A 21,539-nucleotide genomic window follows, 5' to 3' on the forward strand; every position below is an offset into this window, starting at 1 on the left:
TTTTGAAAGAATCAAGAATGATAGGGGCTTCCCTGGTGGTGCAGTGGTTGGGAGTCTGCCTGCCAATGCAGGGGACTATGGGTTCGAGTCCTGGTCTGGGAAGATCCCACATGCCTAGGAGCGGCTGGGCCCGTGCGCCACGGCTGCTGAGCCTGCGCATCTGGAGCCTGTGCTCCACAACAAGAGAGGCCGCGATAGTGAGAGGCCCGCACATCGCGATGAAGAGTGGCCCCCGCTTGCCATAACTAGAGAAAGCCCTCGCACAGAAATGAAGACCCAACACAGCAAAAATAAATAAATTAAAAAAGAATGATAACATGGGGGACTTCCCTGGCAGTCCAGTGGTTAAGACTTCACCTTCCAGTGCAGGGGATACAGGTTTCACCCCTGGTCGGGGAGCTCAGATCCCACATGCCTTGCAGCCAAAAACTCAAAACATGAAACAGAAGCAATATTGTAACAAATTCAATAAAGACTTTAAAAATGGTCCATATCAAAAAATCTTTAAAAAAAAAAAAAAGAATGATGACTTGTATAGGTGGAAAGAAAACCAGAGGGACCAGGTGTGCTCAAGAGGTGACCAGAAGACCACAACACGGAGAGGGACAGGTGGCAAAAGTGAGTATAATCCTTGATGTCAGAGGAGTAGGAAGATCTTAGGAGGTCTGGAGAGGGAATAAGTTCCTTCACACATTATACATTTTCCCTGAACAGAAAGTGAGTTGGGATCTCAGACAGTAATTTTCTCATAGCCTTCTTACCTCCAGATTCTCCCCAGCGTACCAATGCAGAAAAGCAAATCAGTAGTTCAATGGGCTTTAGACTGTCCACAAATAGATAGTAGGACACACGTTCATCTGAGAACTGCAAGAAATCAGACCAATCATTGTATTTCATATCAGCCTATTAATGCTGTATTTTCCACTTCTATTAAAAGTACAATATCTAACATTTATAGAGGATTTACTGTGTTCTAGACACCACGATAAGTACTTTACAGGTTTAATGATAGGAAGAAAATCACACCGATGAATGTTGGCAGCAGTCTACGGAAGCTGGGTCTGCAGGGCCTGTGTGAGACTGGCCACCATATCCGAGAGAGCCAAAGCTCTTCCCCATGAGTAAAGAAAAGGGATATGCTTATTCCAGAAATGACAAATAGACAAAGAGATTGAGCCCAGAGCTGAGCAGTACTCAAAGGACAGGTCCTTAATAAGCAAACAGTCCATGGGGTAACTTGGGCAGAGAATGGAAATGTATGTTACTTGGTGGTTTTTGATATAAACCCTCTATTCCTTCTTTCTACAAGATCTTCAGAAATATACCATTGTACGCTAATGAACCAAACTGGATTTTTGTTTTGGGCATGTAAGAAAGTACTGAGCACAACTGGAATGTCCTTTACTGGACAGCCATATAAAGGTTACATGAATATGATTTTAATCCATCTTATGTGGGTACCGTTAATATCCATAATTATGGATGGAGAAGCTGAAACACAGAGAGGGTAAGTAAATTGCCAAACGTCACAGCACTTTCCAGTAGAAAAGCTGAGATTCAAAAGTAGGTCTATCTGTCTACCTGACTCCAATACTGATCTTCACAAGTATTGGGCTATTATTGCATTTCAGTTTCCCAGTGCTTCAGCATAATTTTGAGTGATGGTATATGGTAAATGTGTTAATTTGTCATTATACTTTAAAAGCTTTCTATACTATTGAACAACAATATTTAAATCACAAGTTGCAATACAAAAGAAAAATCTCCACCAATACTGTGAAAAAAGAAAACCTTATTAATCAAATATAACAAGATTTCTAAAAATGCTTTGTACAATGTAACTATTTAAAATGATCGCTTCACTCAATGTCTTCCAATAGTTAGCATTAGACACTTTATTTCACTTGTTTTCTTTTGGCTGCCACATGTTGGTGATAGAGGCAGTTGTTTCAAACACTATCTAAAACTGTGAAGAGCCCTGCGTTTGCCAGCACAGCCTGTGTGGCTGAGGAGGGGATTCTGCCTAGAGATCATTTGTTGTCATTTTAAAGAGCCTGAGATTTTGAGGGTGAGATGGCACCTGAGGCCACATTCAGGGGCTCTGCTCTGGTGCAGGGACCAGACACCTTTGTGAGCCCCTTGCCAACCCCCATGACATCTCCCAGGGGACAGCTAAGGGACGTGCAGCAGACAGGCCTCAGGCTCTGTGTCTCCAGCTCAGCTGGCAGTGCCTGTGGCCACAAAAATCAGGACTGTCTGGCCTCAGACCACGAACAATCCATATTAAAGGCCATTAAGTTTGGGTACCAAAAACATCCTCTAAGAAAAAGTCATCATTTTCTCAGACCATTGAGGTTAAAAAAAAATTCAGGGGAATGAAGGAACTCATAATGGATGCCATCACTTTATTTTGCTAAGCTGGGACTTTAAAAGGAAAATAAAATTCGGGCCTCCCTGGTGGCGCAGTGGTTGAGAGTCTGCCTGGCAATGCAGGGGACACGGGTTCGTGCCCCAGTCCAGGAAGATCCCATATGCCGCAGAGTGGCTGGGACCGTGGGCCATGGCCACTGAGCCTGCACATCTGGAGCATGTGCTCCGCAACAGGAGAGGCCACAACAGTGAGAGGCCCGCGTACAGCAAAAAAAAAAAAAAAAGGAAAATAAAATTCTCTTTTTACCATCACTTCATAAAAATAGGATCGGAACAAAGAACAGTTGGCCATTTTCCGAACACACATACACATATATATTAGGGTGGTGATGTATAACAAAAACTCATATGCAAACTGCTCTTAGTAATAACGACAGCCAGCATTTATTTTCACTTACTAGGTATTAGGCATTCTTCTAAGTGTTTTACACATGTTCTCTCATTTATTTCTCAACTCTATGATGTTGGTCTCTCACTGCCATTGTATACATAAGAAAACTGAGGCAAAGAGAACTTAAATAGCTTGCTCAGGGTCCCACCTCAGATGCAATCTAGATTCAAAACCCGTCAGTCTAGCTCCAGAGCCACTCATCTGCTTCCTCCAAAGGTGTGCTAGTGAGAAGGGTGCAGGTTTTACATCGGATAAACGCAGTTCTCGTGATGCTTGCACCACTTACTAGTTTGGTGATCTTGGGCATTTTACCCAAACTTGGTCTGCCTCAGTTTCCTAACCTGAAAATTGATAATAATAATTGTCCTTTCATTGAGTTTGCTATGAGGAGTTGATATAATAAAGAACCTAGGTCAGGGCTAGGAACAGAGTCAGCACCTATAAATGACTATCATTTAAATATTGCCAATATTTTGAATATGACAACATTCCTAAGTTACCTGTAAACTGTATATTATTCTCATACCGTACTCTGGGTTCCACTATTCCCAATTAACAGGTTTGTTTTGTTTTGTTTTGTTTTTTGTAATATTCGTAAAATCAAAGCATTCCTCTGGGTGTTTTTATAGATAGACTTCAGAACCTGGTCACCCATCCTGCCACCCCTGCAAACCCCACCCCAGTCACTACTACAGACCTGATTCTTACTTTCAGAGCAGGCAACGAGCTACAGAGCACCTCTTGAGGGATGCTCAAACGGTTTTCTCTGCCTGCATTTTCATCTAGTACAAGTGCAAAGGGAGAAGTCAAGCCTCCTACTCCCCACCCCCAGCTCTGCATACAGCTCATGGAGATGTTGGGGGAGTATCACTGGGGGCTTGCAGGGCCCCATACAAGCAGCATGCAAGTTTCAGCACAATTTAGTTTCCCAGGATATGTTTCATAGTTTTCCACAAAATTCCACTCAATGTGACATTTGTCTGTTAATTCATTCAATTTTTTTTTTTTTTTTTTTTACCAATCTCCTACCTCATGCCAGGACCTGTACTGCAAAAGTAAAGAAAATGACAGAGTCCTCCTTAAGATGCTGACAGGAAGTGGATGGGTAGGTGGAGGGGCACAGAGAAGTGACCATGCAGTTAGGATGGAAGGAGGGAAGTGTCTGGGTGGGGACAGTCATACAGAGTGCATGGAGTCAGGGTACTTGACCCAGACTCTACAGGCAGGGAAGGAGGTCTCACAGGGTCAAGGACCTCCATGCTGTTCTGAAGGACTTCCAGGTGTTAGCCAGATGAAGGCAATAAGGATGAAGAAGAATGAACTCTAGGCAGAGAGAAGAACGTGGGCAAAAATAACAGAAATGTTAGTGAAAATGTGCTTATATTTTAGGAATTGTGCGCAAGTCAGTAAACACTAATTGAAATCAAATGTAGTGAATTTATTTGTGCTTCTCCTTCATTTATTCATAAGTCAAAACTTCCTTTATGTGAATTTATATAATAATGCGGCTCAGCATTGAGTCACTGCAACACAATCAGATGGATCACATTTGGGGATATGAGGTAGAAGAATTTTGCTTATTGTCTAGATCAGAGATTAGTAGAAGACCCTAAGAATTAAATATTTTTTATTTAAGATTTTTTTTTGATGTGGACCATTTTTTAAAGTCTTTGTTGAATTTGTTACAATATTGCTTCTGTTTTATGTTTTAGTTTTTTGGCCGCAAGGTATGTGGGATCTTAGCTCCCCAACCAGGGATCAAACCCGCACCCCCTGCATTGGAAAGCAAAGTCTTAACCACTGGACCACCAGAGAAGTCCCTTAAATTTTTAAATATAATTATGTTAGAAGTTTAGAAATGCTTGATAAATTTGAAAGTGTTTTTCACGAGCATGATACCATTAAAAATTTAAGAAGGGAAAGAGATCATAATCTATTTACCTTGAATTCTGATTTTTGAAAGTTAAGGCAATATGAACTTGGCTTATGAAAAATATATATATTCCTGAAAAACATAATTTATAACAGATTATTGTCATCATATGCAACAAAACAGTACTACATGCTAAGTTTCTCAGAAGCAAATAATTATAGTCAAAACAGGTAAAGACAGTTGAAAGTTAAAAAAAATAATAAAAACTCAGAAAGGATAAAGGTGGCTGCCAGGGGCTGGGGGTGGGGAAAATAGGGAGAGGTTGGTAAAAAGGGCACAAACTTTCAGTTATAAGATGAATAAGGTCTGAAGATCTAATGTATAACATGGCAAGTATCATTGATAACACTATATTGTATAATTAAAATTTGCTAAGAGAATAGAACGTAAATGTTCTCACACACAATAAAAAAATAAATATATGAGGTGATAGATATGTTAGTTAACTTGATGGGGGTATCTTTCACAATATATATGTGTATCAATTCATCACCATGTACACTTTAAATACTTATAATTTTATTTGTCAATTGCATCTCAATAAAGCTGAGAAAAAATAATAACTATATTGAACTAGTTGTCTGAAAGGGACAAAAATAATCTCCTTAAGTGGATAAACTGCCTTCATCTTAATAAACAAATAAGTCTTTGAGGATAAGCTGAAATTGGCCTGAGACTGGTTTGGCTATTCATGTTTCATGTGGACAATCAACTCATCCATATTTCCTTCTAATATATTTTTTCTTATTAGTTATCTATTTTATACATATTAGTGTGTATATGTCAATCCCAATCTCCCAATTCATCCCAGCACGACCACCCCCACTATCCCCCCTTGGTGTCCATATGTTTGTTCTCTACATCTGTGTCTCTATTTCTGTCTTGCAAACCAGTTCATCTGTACCATTTTTCTAGATTCCACATATATGCATTAATATATGATATTTGTTTTTCTCTTTCTGACTTACTTCACTCTGTATGACAGTCTCTAGGTCCATCCACATCTCTACAAATGACCCAATTTTGTTCCTTTTTATGGCTGAGTAATACTCCATTGTATATATGTACCACATCTTCTTTATCCATTTGTCTGTTGATGGGCATTTAGGTTGCTTCCATGACCTGGCTATTGTAAATATCCTTCTAATAGTTTTGTTTGATATTATATCAACACCAGACTAATATTGGCTTAACTCTTTTAAATGAAAGCTAAAAATGAATAGCTTATATACCCACTGTATTAAATGCACACAAAAATTTATACTTACTGAAAGCATACACAGAAGTCTTCAAAATCTAACCATATTTCTTTAGAAACACCATTATTTACTGTTGCAAGTTCCTTCTTCGATTTTTCCTGTGTTGCTGTTATCTGGCTGACCAAATCTCTTTCCAGACTGGTTCCTTCAGCTGGATGGGCTGCATCATTCAATCCATAGTCTGGTAGTTCATCTGTGTACAGCAGAAGACAACCATGTCAAACATACCTAATTGTTAAATATTAAATTATTAAGATATGAAAAATTGTAGAGGAGAGCTCACATATCAAAACCTATTTTTGAGAAAATATTTACTGAGATAATAATTTACATGCAGGCCTCAAAGTTGTAGAGGTCCATACAAAGACCCATTTTCATACTCTCAGGAGAATTTATTCATAACTTACATGCAGAGTGTCCAGAAATTTTGAAATCATTTTCATAAATTTGTGCACACATTCTTTAGAGATTAAAGTTATAACAGAAGTTAGCTGGTTTATATATTTTAAATATGCTGTAAACAGACATATTCATGTAAGAGGGGCTGACACAGACAACAGAAGGACAAGCAAAAACTTGAAAGATCTATTGTGATTGATGTATTTCTGTAAGCCCTGCAGTCAGTGATTCTGTAATCTTATGTTTATCAAGAAATGGCATAAAGTTCTCATACACTTTTCTTGAACCAAAATGTTATATACACACATGCCACATAACACTTTTTTGGATTTTTGCCTTGGTCAAGTCTTTATTTAGGATCTGAGGAATTTGCAATGGTTTCAGTGCTTTGATCATAACGTGCATGCATTAAGACACAAGAACTTTACTCATGGGACTTTAATCAGATAGTCTTTTATTTTTACTTTAAGCTTGAATTTAACAAGTGAGATTATCTGATTTTTCTAGCCCAGAGCAGATTAGATTCAACACATCAGAGGAAGCACTGGAGGGAGGCTGCTGAGAGCCAGGAGGAGGGAGAGCAAAAAGCTGTCAAGAAGCAGAGACCCCTTTGTGCTTTGATGTCTGTGAAAAAAGTCATGAGAAGATTATTAATTTACCTTTTCTGAGTATAGCTTGTGAAGCAGCATTACCCTGTGAAATGAAAGGAACATGTTAAGAAACCATTTATAAGTTCGACAAAACATTACAGCTCTCTAAAGCACCACAGTTTTTAAAAGAGTTAATACAGTCTTTTAAACACTGAAGACAGATTTCTACAAATACTTACTAAAACCTACAGCAAAACCAAATTTGTTTTTAACCTTAAAATTCAAGAGATGTGAATTTGGCTGAGAGTTTAAGTTTGTGACATTAAAATACAGAAGATGTGAGTGTATTAAACATTTGAATCTTATAATAAAAGTTAAATAAAAACAATAATATCCCCGAGTAGATATACTAGTTGGTATGAGGCACCTATAATTAATACAGATGGAGTAAAATGAGATTATGATTGATAATTAGTGTACGGAACCTATGGATTATTTCAAATTATAGAAATGTTTTCTCAAATTTTTAACAGCGAAAATAAGCTTCACATGTATGACTCTGTTATCTCTGGGACACAATTAAAATAAGTATAAAAGATAAAATGGTATAAATTTATACAGACTGATGGGTGATATTTTGGATGATGTAAAGTGTATGGAGAAGACAACAGAGTAGACAAAACTGAATACTAAGTGCTAGTGAGAAGCAAGACCATCCATGCCTTAGGACCCCAGAAACAAGTAGCAGGCATCTGGGAAGGACAGAATGAGATACAGGTTGAAAATACAGGGATGGGTTGAATGTCTATATAAGGAACAGACAAATCCCCACTTCTCCCTAATCCCTTCTGGTTTAGCATCTATCCTTCTTCTGCCTAAATAGGACACTGGAAGTTGCTTCAAGTAGAGAAATTAAATGAAAAGTCTCCAGATCTGGGTTCACAGATACCGTGGGAAGCAAGAAAGTTTACTACACAGAGAGGAGAGGAATTAAGTGAACATCCACATGCTGAACTTTGAGGCTCTCAGGAACCCTGTGCTGCTCGGCTTTAATAACTCTGGTGGATAAGGATATAACAATCCTATGACCACATTCCACCCCAGCAGGGAGATTAGAGGACCCTTAACCTGAGACACTGAACAGAGCCAGGGAAAATCCTCAGGGAATCTGATATTTGGAGCTAGTCCCACCCCAAATGAAGCTCATTTACCCCCAATTATCTCAAATTAAAGCTTCCAGTTGACAAGTTCTATCCATGCCATAAAGCTTCTTCTAATCAGCAGCTCTTTAATTTCATAAATTCCTTAAATATATGTGTACAACAAAGAATTGCTAGATAATTGAGGAAAGAGTCTCATATAAAAGAAACTAATGGGTGTGGGTAGGGAAAGTCATAGGAATCAGAAATGATAATATAGGGAGAAATTTTTAAGTTAGTAATATCAGAAAGTTAAGAAGATATTCATTTATCAAATAATAAACTATAAAAATACAATCAAGAACAAGAGACAGTTCTTAGAAACTAAAAATAGGAAAGTGAAATAAACTCAGTAGAAAGTTTGAACGTAAAGTTGATACAAAAGACTCAGAGATGAAAACTAAAAAACTTTTCAAAGAAAACATAGGTGAAAATCTTCACGACATTGGATTTGACATTGGTTTCTTAGATATGACAATAAAAACATAGACTGCAAAAGTAAAAATAAATTGGGCTACATAAATAATCTTCTGTCATTCAAAGGATGTAATCAACAGAGTGAAAATGCAACCTATGGAATGAGAGAAATTATTTGCAACTCATATGTCTAGTAAAGGGTTAACATCAAGAATATATGAAGAACTTCTACAAAAACAATATAAAATAAACAAACCCAATATAAAAATGGGTAAAGGACTTGAATAGACACTTGTCCAAAGAAAATATACAAATGACCAACAAGCACATGAAAAACGTCCTCCACACCACTCATCCTTAGGGGAATACAGATCAAAACTGCAATGAGATACCACCCTCACGGCCACTGGGATGACTTCTGTTAAAGAAAAAAGAAAAAAAACAAACAGAAAATGACAATTGTTATTGTTTCTGTTATGCGGTGAGGATGTAGAGAAATTGGAACCTTTTTGCACTTTCTGTGGGAATATAAAATGGTGCAGTTGCTATGGAAAACAGTATGGTGGTTCCTGAAAAAGCTAAAAATAGAATTAACATATGATCCAACCATTCCACATCTGAGTATATACCCAAAAGAACTGAAGACAGCATCTCAAAGAAACATTTATACACCCATGTTCATAGCAGCATCATTTACCAAGTATCCGATGTATGGATAAACAAAAGGTGCTATATGTATATGCACAATGGAATATTATTCAGCCTTAGAGGAAAGAAATTATGACACATGGTACAACATGGATGAACTGTGAGGACATTTTACTAAGTGAAGTAAGCCAGCCACAAAAATACAAATACTGTTATGATTTCACTTACATGAGGTACCTAGAGTAATCAGAATCCTAGAGACAAAAAGTAGAATGGTGGTTTTAAGGGGCTGAAAAGGGGAAGGAATGCAGAATGATTTAATGGGTATAAAGTTTTAGTTTCGTAAGATGAAATAATTTCTGGAGGTTAGTGGCACAACAATGTGAATGTATTCAATATTCCTGTTCTCAGAAAAGGAAATTATTGTGGAAAAAGTATAAGAAAATTCTCCAGAACTGAAAAACTTGAGTATCCAGGTTGAACGAGCTCATGGAGTACCTAGCACAGTTCATGTAAACAAACTCATTTACGCGGCCAATCATTGTAACTTTTTCTTTTTCCAAGAATGGAAGGAATGTCTTAAAACATTCCCAGCGGGGTAAAAAAAGAGTCATACAGAACAGATCAAGAATCAAAATGTTATCTGTATTCTTAAGAGCAATGGTTGAAGGTAAAAGACAAAAGTTAAGGAACAGAGTTAAAATTCTGAAAGAAAGAACATCCACACTGGAATTCTACAACACGCCAAAATATAAATCAGGGGAGAGGGTGGAATACAGACATCTGCAGGCATACAAACCCCTCATAATTTTCACTTCCTACGCAATTTTTCTCAGGGAGTACTAGAAGATGTGCACCATCTAAATTAGGGTATCAAGTGGCAGGAGAGCATAGTTTCCAAGAATTAGAAAATCCATTAGAGGAGAGAGAGGAAAGAAAGTTCAATGATGACAGGTGCAAGTTTCCATCAGTTGGAACAAGAGCAAGAGAGCAAAGGATTCCAGAGGGTGATGTCTCCAGGAAAACAGGTGGCATTGATGTGTTTGTGTGGTAAATGGGGTTTAAAGGTATTTGTTCAATGGTGTTTTTTTTTTAAAAAGAGTGGGAAGGCTTCCTAATGTGTCGTAGAAAAAAAAATGAAATAATTGGTTTGTACAAAAAGTTGTGTAAGAAAAGAAATTTGTCTCTCCAATAAAAATCCTTCCACAGCTAGAATATCTTTTAACGGAAGAATACTTTTATCTATTACCATCCTTCTTCTATTACAGCCTGAAGTAATGAAGAAGGTGGAAAAGGAAACAGGTAAATAATTAATGCCTGACTTGCACTAAACATTAATTCCTAAGGAAAGTCTGAAAACAGGCCTATTGTCCCTAATATTTGTATCTATTTTAAGGGCAAAGGTAGGGTAATTTTGCTATTTAAAAACATGAACTATATTAGGCTGGGCTAGTCTGAGATAACAAACCAATCCTGAGATTTCAATGGCTTAACACATAGGGTTAACTTCTCCCTCATATTCAGCCCATTTTGGGGGGGGGCTCCTTTTCAAGGGATTCCTTTCTCCGCTGTAATGTAGGGATCTAGAAACTTGTATCTTGTAGCCTTGCCACTGGGATACGCAGTTTCCTGATGGTTGTGGGAGAAGCAGAGAGCTGCAAAGCCACGTGCAGACTCATTAAGTGCTTCGGCCTGAAATGGCACACCTCGCTAATGCCTGCAGTCTATCAGCCAGATTGGGTGTCGAAGGCAAGCTCAAGAGCAGGGCCGGCTTCATGAGTGTGTAATCACTCAGGGCGCCGGGCTCAGAAGGGCCCTGTGTTTGTTTCAATGCTCTGCTGTCACTCTCTTGACATTCTTAACAATTGTTGAACAAGGGGCCCTGCATTTTCATTCCACAAGTTATGCAGCCAGTCCCAGTTACGAGCCAGGAGCCAGACCTGTGAGAGGCCTGGGAAATATACAAGGGGCACTGAGACTCCCAGGGGGCAGTGGGCATCTCAGTCAGAGATCCTGCCAATCAAGCCACAATGCAGAGCCCTTCGTTTCCACCGTTCGGGCTCCAGCTGTTACGGCTCGTAGAACTCTTAGTTCCCCGACAGTTTCATCCCTATTAGGTGAGAAGCATTACATAACAGCTCAAGAAATCTCAATGGGGTCTGCTCTGGTATCCAGCCTCACAGCTAGAGTACTGATTGGACAAAAACTTGTGAAATGAAAAAATCTTGAAGACAGAGGAAAGTGGAGGTATGGGATGGTAAGTGAATACAGGAGTGCTAAATCCTTATCTTCTATAGCAAGAGGTCAAGAGATAATGTTTAATTGATAGATGGAGACAGAACGGAATTCAGCCATTCAACAAATACGTAACAGTGTCTGTCATGTGCTAGGCATCTTTGCAGGTGCTGAGCGAGAAACAGTATATGATAAAGATCAAGATCTCTGCCTTCATAAAGCCTACTACTTAGAAATATGGAGACACATAGCAGAAGAAACACTTAAATAAAAGTGACTGACTCTGGGGAGGAAGGCTAAAGAATGAGGAGGGGTAATACAGGTTGATTATTTTATGATTATATTTTTGGTAACTTTTGATTCTTTAAAATTATTGCATACAATACTTTGAAATTAAGAAAAGAAGTTTAACAGTGTTTAAGTCTATTCATTCTTCTTGAAAGATTTCTCATCTGTTAGTCTCTGTTTTTCAACTAATTCTAAAAAATGTGTTTACTTGCCTGTGATTCTGTGCCCTCCAATGTATCTTATACCATTTATAGAGGTGGTAGAAATCAACTATGGTTCATTCACATAATGAAATAGTATGTGACTTCAAGAATAAAGACACTCTTTAGGCATAGTGACATTATCGCCAGTATTTACTAAGTAAAAACTTAAAATAATTTCATTAAGTTTTGAGTAGAAAAAGGTAGAATATTGTGTGTTTCTCTATATCTACATAAAGACACCCTGAAAGTGTCCTACAGAGGGCAGAGCAGTGAAAGTGGGAGAAGTACTTACATGGAAACAAGAATTCTTGATGTGTGCCTTATAATTTTATTTTTGAACATGCAAATATATTATGCATTAAAACCCTTTCCCACCTACCACATTGGCAGAAGTTGAAACATCAGACAATATATGGGTTGGCCAGAATGTGGTGCAGAGAAAATTCTCATCCAGTGCATTTTATTGTAAGGTTAAAAGGTGAATGTCCTATGACCCATCAGTGATACTCCCAGATTCATATCCTAGAACAGAGTTTCCTAGGCTAGTGTCCACGGGGCCCTATAGTTAGATTTCAGGAATCCATGAACATGGTTGCTTGAAAGATTATTTTCATCTTTAACTGAAGTTCAGCATTCAGTTTTCTTCAGTTTTCAATTTATCAATGCAGGTGAGTAGCTACAGTGTTATTGGCAATAACTGTGACTTTATCCATGAAAGAAATCACAATATTTTACATTATATTAGAGTTGTTGCAAAATCTGAAATGTCACATATGCTGATCACTACCTTGAAGTTACAGCAGTTATTAGGCCCATTGTCGGATTCCATGTGGTCACATCTTCCTGTCTACAGACACTCTTGTAGCCTGAACTGCCCAACTATCTGGGAGCTATCCTTTAGTATACCTTCAACCACCAAATCATGAAGTTGTATGTTCACACAGTGCTAACCCAGACAGCTGTTCTGCTTTCCACTGTTCTCTGTTGCCAATACTCAGCTCATGTGCAGAAAGAGACAAGTTGTATTCATCGTGTATTTTAGAAAATTGACAAAGGGAGACATAACACATAAAAGTTCACAAACCCTGGAACTACAGAAACTCTTGCATGTGTGTACAGGGACAGTCAAGATAAGTAATGGTACCACTGCTTGCAATAGCAAGAAACAAAAAAGCCATGAATGTAGCCATTAACACTGTGAAAGATGTTTTTAAATGGTAGACTAGTTATGTATTAAATACCTTTGACCAGTGAAATGAATGAACTGTAACATGTGGCAAAAGAGACAAATCTCATAAGCAACATTAAGAAATCCAAGAAGAATTAATACAAGAGTCCACAAAAATAAAATGAGGATGACGATGAAACCAAGCTATATATTGTTCATAAATGTGTACATAACTGACAAAATTAGAAGAGTGTGGAGTTGACAAATACCAGACCTTGTATGGCAGATAGGAGATACAATTCAGAAGAGACACATGTGGAACTTCCCTGGTGGTCCAGTGTTTAAGACTCTGCTTCCACTGCAGGGGGCACGGGTTCAATCCCTGGTTGGGGAACTAAGATCCCACATGCCAGGCAGTGCACCCCCCCAAAAAAAAGAGAACACAGGAGACATCTATGAGAGATGAATATTCCACTTTCTAATCTAGAAGATGGGTACGTAAGAAGTTTATTTTCAGTATTCTTTATTCTGCTCAAATGCCGTTATGTATAATATATTTCACAATTTAAGAAAAAAAATTTTTATAGTTAAGAATCAGGCTAATAGTAAGAGTAACATAGTTACCTGAGACATATTTCTTGTCAATTGACTTAAGTCTATCTGGCTCAAGGTTGTAGTTTCATCATTTTCAGTAAGGGAAGATAAACCAGATCCTGAAAGCACCCCTTTCTTAACCAAAGATCGTACAAAATGACTAATGGAAAAAAAAGAAAAAACTTCTGTTATCTTAATCTCTTGTTTATAGCTACTAATAAATAACTGCAGCTTTTATCGAGATATACTTGACATATAAAATTATATTAGTTTCAGGTATACAACATAATGATTCAATATTTGTATATATGGCAAAATGATAATCACAATTCTAGTTAATGTAGGTCACCACACACAGTTACAAATTTTTTTCCTTGTGATGAGAACGTTTAAGGTCCACTCTCGTAGTAACTTTCAAATATACAACGCAGTATTATTAACTATAGTCACCATGCTACACATTATAGCCCCAGGACTTATTTATTTTACAACTGGAAGTTTGTACTTTTTGACCCCCATCACCCATTTCATCCACCCCCATGCCCTGCCTCTGGCAGTCATCAGTCTGTTCTCCTGTACTCTGTATCTATGGTTATGTTTGCTTGTCTGTCTTTTTTAGATTCCACCTATAAGTGGGATCATAAGGTATTTGTCTTTCTCTGTCTGACTTATTTCACTTGAGATGTCCTCAAGGTCCATCTGTGTTGTCACAAAAATGACAAGATTTCCTTCTTTTTGAATGGCTGAATAATATTCCGTTGCATAGTGATGTTTGGTCAACAATAGAAAGTTCTGATTTTTTTCATTTTATCATTCTCATTCTTTTACAACCAGTAATTTCTTTTGCTTCATGTTAAAAAATATTTAATTGCTATATATACTACTGAAGCAATATTCTCTATCAGTAACTGCAATGGTGTAAAAATTTTCTGGAATGCTATTTATTTTAAAGCTATGGTGGCCATCTTTGAATGCTGATGATCAGAACACATAGGAATCTGGCATTTAGAAGTGATTTAATTAAGTATCAGAGTAATGTAGCAGTGAAATAGGGCTTGGAGTCAAAAATTTAATGATGCATATGGAGCCCTTAAGTTTACAACTGTGATATTTATACTAGCTACCCAAGCGTACAGTATTTTCTTTCAAGTTATTGCTGACATGACCCCAAATCAGTGTTGCCACAGCTAGAAGTTTATGGGTACAATAAAAAGATATTTGTTATAGTACAAATATATTAGGTGTTTCAAAGATAAAATTAAATTTCATGTATACTGAACTTCCCATACTTTTGGATTTTTCCTTGCTAGTGTTCTGTAAAACTTGGTTCACCTCAAGCTAAATGTCTCTGAAACTGCCACTAGAGGGTAGCACAAACATATCTGTGAGGCTCTGATTCTCTAAAACAAGGCCAGGAGCCAGGACTGGGCAAACCGGGCGTGCTGTTACTACAGTGACAGTGTTCCAAGGAAAGGCAGTTGTGTAGCACTCATTCTCCAAGGCTCGCCAAAAAACCGGCTTGCTCTTATGCTGATCCGAGTACTCTGACTGTACAGCAGTCAGGTACAAGGAAATGCCATTCACATATTTTTGCTTTTGGCTCTGCCAGATAAAATGGATATACTAGGGAATTAATAACAGGTTCAAGCAGTGAATAGATTAGTTCACTTAATCCAATCACCTGATTGAATCCAAACAAGTGTTGAAGTCACCTAGACATGGGTTAAAGAATTCCACCCAACTTAATTAGGTAAAAAAGCTGAAAGAAAGCATAAGAAAATTAAGTAAAAGATTCAACGTTGGAAGTTCAGGTTATGAAACCAACGCATTTGTAGTCTCTCTTGGCATAGGGATTCTAGAAGCCTGCGTGTGACAGTTTGAATCCTGAGAAAATTTGTCCTGGCGGTATGCAGCTCTGGTTCATACAATCCACAAAATATTTGAGTAATATGCAATCTCAATAAGCTAAGAGATAATCAAAAATTATTTGGAATGGTAAAATCATCATCTTAGTGGATAACACTAACTATAAAATTAATTAGAAAAAGTATAAAGCATTAATATTTTTATGTTGTTTAAGAAAATTCTGTCTTTATGTGGTATTTTGTATTTGTAACCAGTGAAAGAAGTGTAGCATGTTACATAATCCAACAAATTAGGCTATAAAATGTGTAGCTTTATATTTAATTTTAGGTTTATAATTAAGTTATAGGTGTAAGAAAATTTTGGTTTGTAAAAACTAATAGTGTACATAGGAAAAACCAAGGTTACCAAAAAACATTTTGATTATTTGAACTTTTAATGATGATTTATATAATTGGCAAGATTTTATTTGTGATGATTTTTGGCTTTTCAAGAATTACTTAAAGCAAAAATAATATATAGTATTGTTGTAAATGTAATTTAAAATGTTTAAATTCAGCTCACTAAATTTATTTAAAACTTTTATAGAAATTAATAATTTATGTATAAAATAAGATTTTCTATAAGTTAAAATGAAAGTTTGAGGAAAACTAGATTTGCAAATACATAACAGAACAAATTTTTAAAACCAAAGAAGCAGCAAATTGTTTTCTCTGTTTATAAAGCTTGACATGGCTAAATGCCATGTTTGTCTACTAGGGGGTCCCTCTTCACCCACTTTTCAGTGTTCAATCGTTGATGCATAGAACTATAGGAGCCTTAAGTTAAAACATTTGAATAATGTTTCTAATATTTTCAACTTAACTAGAGTCCATAAAATGTAAATTAATGGGCTATGATGTAAAGAAGCTCTAAAAGTAGGACAGTACAATGAACAGACTTCTGATCTAAATTTTGACTGCTTTTATTCATCAGCTTACATTCTTATCGTAGATTTTAATATATCCAAGAGAAGGATGAAACATATCTAATGGTCATTATATTTGTGACCTATAGGCTGTTCAAAAATTTTAATGACGTTCTAGTAAAGTTCAAAAAAAATTCAAAAGAGTTCACACATCATAAATGTAAAACTTGCTGAAAAATCACCAAGTAAATATGGCCATATCACCATTATTCAGATCAAGAGATATTAATATTACCAGCACTCCACAAGCCCTGCCAGACATGCTTCCTAATCACAGCTAGCACTGCTTGCCACAGGTAACCACTATCAAGACTTCCAACACCATATATTGCTTTTTTTTCTTTTTAAAATCTATATTAATAGAATAATTAAAACTAAACTGTATACTTTTTATACCAGATTTCTTTGGTCTAATATTTTTGGTTGTGACATTTATCCATGCTGATTTTTTTGCAGTATTTCTTTTGCTTTATATTTATATATTATTGTATTATGTTTGTCTATGGTTTTACTATGATTATCTAGCTGCAGTTTTCTCCGCATTTACATTACTTGACTTTTTTTTCAGAACTTGCTGAATCTTGACTTGATTTTTTTAAACTTTTGGGATAATTTTGGCCATTATATTTTTATTTCATGATTATTCCCCAAACTCTCTATCCTCTTCTTCTGAGACCCACTTGCAAGTATGTTGGTCTTTTTCAACTTTTCTTACATGTCTTTTATTATACTTTTCCTCATTTTTTTTTTTTTGGTCTCCATACTTCAGTCTGGATATAATCTTTTGACCTATTTTCCACTTTGCTAATTGTTTTCTTTTTGCTATATCTTATCTGTGATTAAACACATCCACCGAATTCTAAAACTTCAGTTATTATATTCCTTGGTTCTAGAATCCCTATTTTTTAACCATTTTAAATACTAGTATTTATTTTTATATTTTACAACTTTATTGAGGGCTTATTGAAGTACATTTCATTGCACAAATTTAAAGAATAGATTTTATAATCCTTGATTATGTATATATCCATGTGTCAGTTGTCAATTGCTTCATAACAAATCACCACACTTTTAGTGGTAATAATCATATCACCCACTATTCCTTCTCATTATTGCTATCTGTGGACTTCCCTTTCACCACTATGAACTCATTAAAAACGTTAGACCCAGGATGATAATTTTTATTTCTACCCCTATTGTCACATTCAAATATTAGTAAATTTGGATTCTTCCTCTCCTTCCTCCTTTTCCTTCTTCATTGTCTTTGCTGTTGTATTCAGTTAGCTCTTTTTTTCTCCTCTAAGAGTGACAGACTTCATCTCCCAGGTTTTTATGACAATCATTTGATCTTGTGATTTAATTATCAGGTAATCACCAAAAACATTCCCCAGTGCTAATGTTTAAAGTAAAACAAAATACTGTGTTGTTCTGAAACAGAAGCCAAAACTGTAAAGCCAGACATATTTAGGCCTCATTTTGACCAATTCAAAATTTATCTTAACTGTTTATTACTGTGAAATAGTACCTAAAATTTTTATTTTCCTATGATCACTGCATTGACACAAACTTTAATACATTTGTCACCAAGGGATACATTTTTAACTGCACAAATCACAAAATGCTTCATCTGTTAACAAGATGAATTCATAGGAAAGAATGTTCTATACTTACGTTTCTGTTGGAATTGTAAATGGAGTCATTCTATAATTCAAAAACGGACTTGAAATCTCAAGAAACTGGTCAGGCTTCTTTACTACTAATTCTAAAAAGAAAAAGGTAGTGTGATGTACTTTTTTTTTAATCTTCCAAGATTATATGTAAAATTTGACATTTAATGCATTACTGATTAGATTAACTATTTACCCAGCAAACTTCAATAGAGTTAAATAGAAATGTACTACAATACATAAAGTTTTGTATTAAAAAGGACTTTATAGATCCTACCAATATGAGATTTCTTTAGTCTACTTCTCAGTTACTTTCCAGATTTACAACATGAAACAATGAAGTCTCAAGGGAGAAAGTCGGCAATGTCTTCTAGAGTTATTACTTGGCATTTGCTGCTATTTCAAGTACACAAAAGACATTCTATAAAAGTCTTTTTCTAAAAATGTGTTCTTTTAGTTAACCTCTACAACACAATTGCTCAGGACATGAAAAAAATGTAGACTAATACATGGAGATAGTGGAAGAACAGAAAATGTAACAAAGTAAAGGTCATAAGTAGAAAAGAAAGCAGTAGTCAAGAAAAATGTTGTGGGTATTCCTAAAGACGTCTGAAGTTGATATAGAAGTAAATTCTCAATGGATATAGCACACAACCCATGCACTAACACGGTGAACATTGAAATTAAGTATTAGGCATAATTATTTTAAATAAGCTCCTATAGCAGTGGAAAGGAAGACCACAGGATGAAGAGAAGTGAGACTATGACACAGTGCACATGACTTCTCTGTGCTTGTTCTGTGGTAACCTCTATATTGATCTCTCTCTCTCTCTCTCTCTCTCTGTTTCCTGTTAATTTCACTTTAAATATTAAATCCAATAGAGAGAAGAAAGACAATGATGTGGTGAGCCTCAAAGCAGGACACTGCAGTTATGGAATCCCATCAATCCATAGGTTTTCTTTCCCAGCTTACAATGGAGCTAACAGATTACACAGAATTACACAACAGTCAATATCAAAATCAGGAAGTAGCTGAATGTTCAATATTTTTCCTTTCATTCAGCTATTCCTGATGTTCTGAATGAAGAACGGTTGTGTGGCTCTATGTATTTAACTAAAACATAGCATCCAGTAGTAAAAGATTTTCTTTCAAGCATCATGTGAATGCTGATCTTTGGTTGGAAAGACAGAAGAAGATAGGAAGGAAGGAGGGAAGGGAAGGAGGGAGGGAGGAAACTGGAAAGTTCTTGGAATCCAAAGCAACAGTTGGCACTTTGGTGGCACAAAGAGCCTGTTGCAGAAACTCAAGGAATGTAAGGAAATAGCTGAAATAATCAAGCAGGAGGGGGACAGGCAGACAAGTCTAAAAAAAAAAAAGATGAACTGACCATTTCTCCTGTATATATAAACCAGATATTTCTTTAATCTTTGTTCTTTTCTGGCCAGGATAAAACATGTTGTGCTAGAAAATCTTTGCCACCAGCTGTACTGGTTGTATAAACATAGGCAGAAAGCAAATGTGCGGAAAATTACATGGTTGACAGTTGTTATTTATATCTTAAAAACATGCAAATTATGGTTGGAAGTAGGAGGCAAGGAACAGGTAAATACTCCAATCTCTGTGGCTACTGCGGTTTTGGGATCCTGAGTACCAACGAGACTTACGTATTACCCTGTGACCGAGATGTGGTTCCTGTCCCCTGCACTGAAGGATCAGCAACACTAGAATTGGTGGCAGAAGCCACAGCAAAAGCACCATCAATAAGGGTACAAGCCATGGTTCATGAGCCCAGCCACTTAAAGCTTATTTAGATGCTTCTCAGGGACGCCTTTAGTAAACTGGCACTAGGTATGTTCATCGTGGCTTTGTCTTCATTGTTCATTCAAGGACAGGCCTGTGAACCCTAATGCAATAACTTCTAGAACGTGATGACCTGTTACTGGATGAATACAAATTAGAAGATACTGAGGTATTGGAAAAGACAAAGGAAGAAAATGCGAAAGCAAGGAAATGAACACAAAAAAGATAACAAAAAAAGCTGTTTTTGAACAAAGATAATTTAAACTTTTGGGAATGGGAAATATATATTAACACATATACATATGTAAGACACAGCACCACAATTCTCTATCACCCTTCGTTAAAAATCGCAAGTATAAATTAGCTACGGAAAGGCCATATGTTTATGTTGAATTAACATAAACAAATTAAGTTATTCTTCTAAGCCATAATTTTTTAATTATTAGTTTTACTTTTCTAATCCCCTCTCCTTATGATTTTTCATTTATGGTCTCACTCATTTCTTCTCTCGCCATCTTGGTCTCTCTTCCATTCAAACGCGGTGCTCACAGAAAAAGGAGTAAAAATGAAGACTTGTCGAGAAAATGATTGAAGGAGCGAAGAATTAGACATGGGTTATGAGGAATTTAGAAATAAAAGGTGAGAATAAGAACAAGGTGGGAACAGTCTCCCTGCCCCATTCTCAGCCTGTGTGAACCTGTGTATTTCTGAGCACAACTGCCATTCACTGTGGCTACATGACAACACTGACACAGGAACCAGCCCGGGGTAAAAGTCCTATTCCTATAGGAGTTTCAAACTGAAACCAGTCAATTCAAAGATTATGACCTACAGGGCACTGTAGAATGATGCCCATGTTAGAAATTCACACCAGTGGTCTAACGTATATGCTACTTAACCTTCTATATTATTTATTACAAACCACTTTTCTATCACAGTTATAATCACAATGCTATCACCCAAAGAATGGCCTTTATATATCTCTCCAGTTTAGACATGAAAACCAAACTGCTTGGCATCTGAGATGTGCAGAATTAATCCTTTAAAGACAAAAAATTCGGACATAAAATTAAATGAAGGTTTTAGCTGTAATGTTGGGTTGTTTGCCTTGATATGTATCTCATTACAAATGAAACTATTAGAAATTCATAGAGAGAAATGTTAATAAGATTTTTAGACAATATGATTCATACCTTGAGCTTCATCTGTTATAACAGTTTCTTTTTTTTGACGAAGGAGTTTCCACGGAGGTGTAGGAGGTAGTTTTGGTGGTGCTATAAGGGGGCAAGACCTAGTTCTGGTCAGCAGCACAGGATGGCTACAGACGTGGGAAAGCCCATATTCCCTAAGCTTCTCAGCAGAATCAGCCTAAAAGGTGGAAGGCAGATTTAAAAGGATTCTTGTATTTGCTTCATGCACTTAAGATAATACTTTTCGTCATTATAAAAATACTATCACCACTAGAGAGACATAGTGGTAATAAGAAA

The 21,539-nt window shown here is 36.5% G+C and overlaps 1 protein-coding gene across 1 annotated transcript in view; it reads right to left on the minus strand.

Annotated features, from left to right (window-relative positions):
* The window catches only part of ADGB (androglobin), a gene marked incomplete at its 5' end in the record, with an annotated part of 148,818 nt that overhangs the window by 67,230 nt on the left and 60,049 nt on the right, over positions 1–21,539 (minus strand). The window contains 7 exons of the mRNA XM_082633767.1: positions 762–864; positions 4,763–4,826; positions 6,023–6,206; positions 7,072–7,105; positions 13,785–13,914; positions 18,256–18,346; positions 21,246–21,420. Coding sequence (XP_082489893.1) covers positions 762–864; positions 4,763–4,826; positions 6,023–6,206; positions 7,072–7,105; positions 13,785–13,914; positions 18,256–18,346; positions 21,246–21,420 — 781 coding nt within the window. The remainder of the gene's footprint in view (positions 1–761; positions 865–4,762; positions 4,827–6,022; positions 6,207–7,071; positions 7,106–13,784; positions 13,915–18,255; positions 18,347–21,245; positions 21,421–21,539) is intronic.

Source organism: Mesoplodon mirus, assembly GCF_964341445.2.
Source record: "Mesoplodon mirus genome assembly, chromosome: 10".
NCBI lineage: Eukaryota > Metazoa > Chordata > Mammalia > Artiodactyla > Ziphiidae > Mesoplodon > Mesoplodon mirus.